The 7,561-nt window shown below is 47.5% G+C and overlaps 1 protein-coding gene across 5 annotated transcripts in view; it reads left to right on the top strand.

Annotated features, from left to right (window-relative positions):
- The first annotated feature begins 2,850 nt into the window (after positions 1-2,850).
- The window catches only part of LOC139749411 (glutamate-gated chloride channel-like), a 245,800-nt gene continuing 241,089 nt past the window's right edge, over positions 2,851-7,561 (top strand). For all 5 annotated transcript variants that reach the window (XM_071663247.1, XM_071663245.1, XM_071663246.1 and 2 more), the window contains exon 1: positions 2,851-2,928. In XM_071663247.1, the coding sequence (XP_071519348.1) occupies positions 2,861-2,928 (68 nt within the window). In that variant the 5' untranslated portion in view covers positions 2,851-2,860. The remainder of the gene's footprint in view (positions 2,929-7,561) is intronic.

The raw sequence follows: 7,561 nt of genomic DNA, 5'->3' as shown, positions 1-7,561 counted from the left end.
TGGTTGTGAGAACCGACTCATAATATGGTTGTGAGAACCGACTCATAATATGGTTGTGAGAACCGACTCATAATATGGTTGTGAGAACCGACTCATAATATGGTTGAGAACCGACTCATAATATGGTTGTGAGAACCGACTCATAATATGGTTGTGAGAACCGACTCATAATATGGTTTTGTAGTGATCATTTCCATGCTCACCTACATGGTCTCCTCCCCATGGGGGAAGACGCCACCTTATTTATATAGCCAGTTTGCGTCGTCCTGCGTCCCAGTGTTTGATTTTGCGTTTGGGTCGAGTAGTCATCATGAAGAGTGACGCCTTGTGTCAGTCGTCGCCCCCCGTCTAGCACGACGCACCACGTCGTGTTTTCCCCTCCTCTCTCTCTCATCATCAGGGGACATGGCCTTGACCTGCCCTTTGACACCCGGTCTGTAGACATGTGTCGTCCATGTCGCTTCTGTTTTTTCCTTCCGTTTCTTCCATATCGCTTCTGTTTTCTTCCGTTTCTTCCATATCGCTTCTGTTTCCTTCCGTTTCTTCCATGTCGTTTCTCTTTCCTTCCGTTTCTTCCATATCGTTTCTGTTTCCTTCCGTTTCTTCCATATCGTTTCTGTTTCCTTCCGTTTCTTCCATATCGCTTCTGTTTCCTTCCGTTTCTTCCATATCGTTTCTGTTTCCTTCCGTTTCTTCCATATCGCTTCTGTTTCCTTCTGTTTCTTCCATATCGCTTCTGTTTCCTTCTGTTTCTTCGATATCGTTTCTGTTTCCTTCCGTTTCTTCCATATCGTTTCTGTTTCCTTCCGTTTCTTCCATATCGCTTCTGTTTCCTTCCGTTTCAGCACGACACACACACACACACACACACACCACCCCCCACCTACCAGACATTCTTTCAGCAGTCTTCCAGTCCAAATACTGAAAGACACCGTAAAAAAACACATACCATTCTGAAATGGTCTCCATGAACCAGTCCTGAACTCGAGGATCAGAACTGATCTATAGTTTGAGAAGATAATTATGAATTATGTACCATGACAATTATATTATGAATTATGTACCATGACAATTATATTATGAATTATGTACCATGACAATTATATTATGAATTATGTACCATGAGAATTATATTATGAATTATGTACCATGACAATTATATTATGAATTATGTACCATGACAATTATATTATGAATTATGTACCATGAGAATTATATTATGAATTATGTACCATGAAAATTATATTATGAATTATGTACCATGAAAATCATGTTATGAATTATGTACCATGAAAATTATGAATTATGTACCATGACAATTATATTATGAATTATGTACCATGACAATTATATTATGAATTATGTACCATGACAATTATATTATGAATTATGTACCATGACAATTATATTATGAATTATGTACCATGACAATTATATTATGAATTATGTACCATGACAATTATATTATGAATTATGTACCATGACAATTATATTATGAATTATGTACCATGACAATTATATTATGAATTATGTACCATGACAATTATATTATGAATTATGTACCATGACAATTATATTATGAAGCGAAGGATCCGTTCTCCCTGGGCACTAGTGTGTGTGTGTGTGTGTGTGAGTGTGAGTGTGTGTGTGTGTGAGTGTGTGTGTGTGTGAGTGTGTGTGTGTGTGTGTGTGTGTGTGTGTGTGTGTGTGTGTGAGTGTGTGTGTGTGTGAGTGTGTGTGTGTGTGTGTGTGTGTGTGAGTGTGTGTGTGTGTGAGTGTGTGTGTGTGTGTGTGTGTGTGAAGGAATCCTTGTATGCTGTGTGAGACAGGTCCTGACAGGATGTGTGAAAGTCCTTCGGTCGTGAGTGCTTGCCCAGCCCAGCACAGGATCCTATATTAGAATATAGGAGTCTCCAGTGATACCGCTCACACACAGCTGTGTATAGCCAAGCGGTGTGTGTGTGTGGACTCAAACGATAGTATGTTTCAAAGGTACAAACTTTGTTTATGATTCGATGTGTGGTTGATGTATGATAATGTAGATGATGTGATGTATTATTATTATTATTATTATTAGTAGTAGTAGTAGTAGTAATAGTAGTATCATCATTATTATCATCATTATAATGATTATTATAATTATTATTATTATAATTATTATTATTATGATTATTATTATTATTATCATAATTATTATTATCATAATTATTATTATTATTATTATTATTATTATTATCATTATTATTATTATTATTATTCTAAGGACTCCTTCTGCTCAAGGCTGCGCTGCTTCCAGTAGCAGGGAAATGTAGACTCCTTTTGAGTGAGAAGTTCGATGATGAGAGTGTGCTGCTCCCAGGGATACGGCCTCGACGAGAGGTGTGACCTTGAGCAGGCAGGCAGAGTCCGGTAACACTAGTGTATGGATGCACGTATCAGAACGTGTGATGGTTCGCTTGTGAATCGCTGGAAACAGTTTCGTCCCTCCTGTACCTCCGGGCCACAGAAAACGAGAGGCAGGCGACATTAATTTACTTTTTCCAGGGGGAGTAACCAGCTCCCCTGGGGGTGCCTTGCCTCAACCCTGGGGGTGTGTGTCTCTCCCTCCCTCCCTCCACACACACAGGGTGGAGGGAGGGATGGGTTCAGGACAGCCTACCAGCCATTCTTGGTGGCTGGGTTCGAGTCTTCGGGCGTTGTACGGAGGTGTGACCATTTCACACACACACACACACACACACACACACATGGTAACGAGGGGTGTCAGGTTATTAAGGCTGTTGTGGTGGTGGTTGTTAGAAGGTGGTTGTGTTTGTTAATGTCGTGTTGTTTTTGTGTCCCCTGCAGGTGGTGGGGCAGCATGGTGGGCGCTCGCTGCCTGGTGGTGGGTCTTGCCACACTGATCCTCGTCTTGCTACAACCCTCCAGGTGAGTACCCGCTCCTCCCACGACACACACACACACACACACACCGCCTCACTCACTCATCCTCCCTCACCCCTCGCTGCCAGCCAGCCTCCCTCCTCCGCCGCCTCACCCTCCCTCGCTGCCAGCCTCCCTCCTCCTCCGCCGCCTCACCCTCCCTTGCTGCCAACCAGCCTCCCTCCTCCTCCTCCTCTCCCTCGCTGCCAGCCTCCCTCCTCCTCCTCTCCCTCACTGCCAGCCTCCCTCCTCCTCCTCACCCTCGCTGCCAGCCTCCCTCCTCCTCCTCACCCTCGCTGCCAGCCTCCCTTCTCCTCCTCTCCCTCACTGCCAGCCTCCCTCCTCCTCCTCACCCTCACTGTCAGCCTCCCTCCTCCTCCTCACCCTCGCTGCCAGCCTCCCTCCTCCTCCTCACCCTCCCTGCCAGCCTCCCTCCTCCTCCTCCTCACCCTCCCTGCCAGCCTCCCTCCTCCTCCTCCTCACCCTCGCTGCCAGCCTCCCTCCTCCTCCTCACCCTCGCTGCCAGCCTCCCTCCTCCTCCTCACCCTCACTGTCAGCCTCCCTCCTCCTCCTCACCCTCGCTGCCAGCCTCCCTCCTCCTCCTCACCCTCGCTGTCAGCCTCCCTCCTCCTCCTCACCCTCACTGTCAGCCTCCCTCCTCCTCCTCACCCTCGCTGCCAGCCTCCCTCCTCCTCCTCACCCTCACTGTCAGCCTCCCTCCTTCTCCTCACCCTCACTGCCAGCCTCCCTCCTCCTCTCCCTCACTGCCAGCCTCACTCCTCCTCCTCTCCCTCGCTGCCAGCCTCCCTCCTCCTCCTCACCCTCCCTGCCAGCCTCCCTCCTCCTCCTCCTCACCCTCCCTGTCAGCCTCCCTCCTCCTCATCCTCCCTGCCAGCCTCCCTCCTCCTCTCCTCCCCTGCTAACCCCCCCTCCCCATCCCCCTTGCTAACCTACACGCCTTTCATCCTACTGTCACTTTTCACGTCAATTTCTATATTGTGATTTTCTATACAAAATGTCTATAGCCTTGAGTGATAGCCGCCCTTCAACAGCGAGTTCTTGATGTGAGAAATTTGTCACATTTTCTATGTCAATGATTTTGATACAACTTTCCCATGCGCTAATGTAAGGGTTTGCGCTAATCTGTGGTCATGCACTAATCTAAGGTCATGCACTAATGTACGGTTATGCACTAATGTAAGGTTATGCTCTAATCTTTGGTCGTGCACTAATCTAAGGTCATGCGCTAATGTAAAGTTATGCGCTAATCTGTGGTCATACACTAATCTAAGGTTATGCGCTAATGTAAGGTTATGCACTAATCTATGGTCAGGCACTAATCTAAGGTCATGCGCTAATGTAAGGTTATGCGCTAATCTGTGGTCAGGCACTAATCTAAGGTCATGCGCTAATGTAAGGTTATGCGCTAATCTGTGGTCAGGCACTAATCTAAGGTCATGCGCTAATGTAAGGTTATGCGCTAATCTATGGTCATGCACTAATCTAAGGTCATGCGCTAATGTAAGGTTATGCGCTAATCTATGGTCATGCACTAATCTAAGGTCATGCGCTAATGTAAGGTTATGCGCTAATCTATGGTCATGCACTAATCTAAGGTCATGCGCTAATGTAAGGTTATGCGCTAATCTATGGTCATGCGCTAATGTAAGGTTATGCGCTAATCTATGGTCATGCACTAATCTAAGGTCATGCGCTAATGTAAGGTTATGCGCTAATCTGTGGTCATGCACTAATCTAAGGTCATGCGCTAATGTAAGGTTATGCGCTAATCTTTGGTCATGCACTAATCTAAGGTCATGCGCTAATGTAAGGTTATGCGCTAATCTGTGGTCATACACTAATCTAAGGTCATGCACTAATGTAAGGTTATGCGCTAATCTATGCTCATGCACTAATGTAAGGTTATGCGCTAATCTATGGTCATGCACTAATCTAAGGTCATGCGCTAATATAAGGTTATGCGCTAATCTGTGGTCATGCACTAATCTAAGGTCATGCGCTAATGTAAGGTTATGCGCTAATCTGTGGTCATACACTAATCTAAAGTCATGCGCTAATGTAAGGTTATGCGCTAATCTATGGTCATGCACTAATCTAAGGTCATGCACTAATCTAAGGTCATGCACTAATCTAAGGTCATGCACTAATCTATGGTCGTGCGCTAATCTAAGTTCATGCGCTAATCTAAGGTCATGCACTAATCTGTGGTCGTGCGCTAATCTAAGGTCATGTACTAATCTGTGGGCGTGCGCTAATCTAAGGTCATGCGCTAATCTAAGGTCATGCACTAATCTAAGGTCATGCACTAATCTAAGGTCATGCACTAATCTGTGGTCGTGCGCTAATCTAAGGTCATGCACTAATCTATGGTCATGCACTGATCTAAGTTTATGCGTTAATGTAAGGTCATGCACTAATCTAAGGTCGTGCGCTGATCTAAGTTCATGCGTTAATGTAAGGTCATGCACTAATCTAAGGTCGTGCGCTGATCTAAGTTCATGCGTTAATGTAAGGTCGTGCACTAATCTAAGGTCATGCACTAATCTATGGTCATGCACTGATCTAAGTTCATGCGTTAATGTAAGGTCATGCACTAATCTAAGGTCGTGCGCTGATCTGAGGACATGTAAGGACGTGCGCTAATTCGAGTTCATGCGCTATTTCAAGGTTGTGCGCTAAGCTACGGACTCGCTAGGTAGTGCGTCCACTCCCTGGCTCGTTCGCTGGAGCGGCCAAGTTAGCGTGACACAGAGCATGTAATGTCTCACGTATAGAGTTTTGTAACCTGTAATCGTATGTATACCAGCCATGGGTTACAGGTCCTGTAATGTCTTGTACCCTGACCTCACCTGGTGTGTTTTTGTGTTATTATTCTTGTTACTGTAATTATGATATTCTTAGACAGTCGGTAGAGTTTTATAATTACCTGTTTCTTTTTTTTGATGTTTTCTATGTTGGTGATATGAGTACGAGTCTTACTTCAAGTGACTGACCACAGTGTTGGCAGAGGTCAAAGTGACATCGTTGTGATGTACGTGTGGTCAGTGTTTGTGTTGGAGATGGAAGATGGTCCACATCGTGTGTGGGGGTGAGTGTGTGTGTGGGTGGGTGTGTGTATGTGTGGGTGTGTAGGTAGGTGGGTGTGTGTGGGTGGGAGGTGGTGTGTGTGTGTGTGTGTGGGTATGTGGGTAGGTGGGTGTGTGTGTGTGTGGGTGGGTGGGAGGTGGGTATGTGTGGATGTGTGTGTGTGGGTGGGTGTGTGGGTAGGTGGGTGTCTGTGTGTGTGTGGGTGGGAGGTGGGTGTGTGGGTGGGTGTGGGTGTGTGTGTGTATGTGTGGGTGTGTGGGTAGGTGTGTGTGGTGTGTGTGTGTGTGGGTGGGTGGGTGTGTGGATATGTGGTGTGTATGTGTGCGTGGTGTGTGTGTGTGTATGTGGGTATGTGTGTATGTGTGTGTGTGTGTGTGTGTGTGTGTGGTGTGTGTGTGTGAGTGTGTGGTGTGTGTGTATGTGTGTGGGTATGTGTGGATGTGTGTGGATGTGTGTGGGTGTGTGTGTGTGTGTGTGTGTGTGTGTGTGGTGTGTGTGTATATGTGTGTGTGTGTGTGTGGGTGTGTGTGTGTGTGTGTGTGTGGGTATGTGTGGATGTGTGTGGGTGGGTGTGTGGGTGACCTCATCCCACACACCTGTGACCAGGAATTCCGTGTTTGGGAGGGTTGGAATCCCCAGTTGGGACGATCGGTTCAGTGTGAGGAGAACTGGGAAGGTGTGTGGACACTGAGGGAGACGGAGCACTGAGACACTACGTTATGTGTACTACTTGCTGACGGGTGTCAGTCAAGACGGTTCTGCTGACGGGCGTCTGTCTAGACGGTTCTGCTGACGGGTGTCTGTCTAGATGGTTCTGCTGACGGGTGTCAGTTAAGACGGTTCTGCTGACGAGTGTCAGTTAAGACGGTTCTGCTGACGGGTGTCAGAAGACGGTTCTGCTGACGGGTGTCAGTCAAGACGGTTCTGCTGACGGGTGTCAGTTAAGACGGTTCTGCTGACGGGTGTCAGTTAAGACGGTTCTGCTGACGGGCGTCAGTCAAGAGGCTTCTGCTGACGGGTGTCAGTCAAGACGGTTCTGCTGACGGGTGTCAGTCAAGAGGCTTCTGCTGACGGGTGTCAGTTAAGACGGTTCTGCTGACGGGTGTCAGTCAAGAGGCTTCTGCTGACGGGTGTCAGTCAAGACGGTTCTGCTGACGGGTGTCAGTCAAGACGGTTCTGCTGACGGGTGTCAGTCAAGAGGCTTCTGCTGACGGGTGTCAGTCAAGACGGTTCTGCTGACGGGTGTCAGTTAAGACGGTTCTGCTGACGGGTGTCAGTTAAGACGGTTCTGCTGACGGGTGTCAGTCAAGACGGCTTCTGCTGACGGGCGTCAGCCGTGACGGTTCTGCAGACGGGTGGCTGTCTAGACGGTTCTGCTGACGGGTGGCAGTCTAGACGGTTCTGCTGACGTCGTTTCGGGAGGTGATGGGTCGTATATGACAAAGTGACGCCATTACACCGATCAGACAAGGCTTGACCTCGCCAGGGGTCGTACGGTAGCTGGGTGTGTGGTGGAGGTCGTCCCACGACC

This window comes from Panulirus ornatus, chromosome 7 (assembly GCF_036320965.1).
Source record: "Panulirus ornatus isolate Po-2019 chromosome 7, ASM3632096v1, whole genome shotgun sequence".
In the NCBI taxonomy this organism is placed as follows: Eukaryota; Metazoa; Arthropoda; class Malacostraca; order Decapoda; family Palinuridae; genus Panulirus; species Panulirus ornatus.
This window is presented reverse-complemented; position numbering and strand designations above follow the sequence as displayed.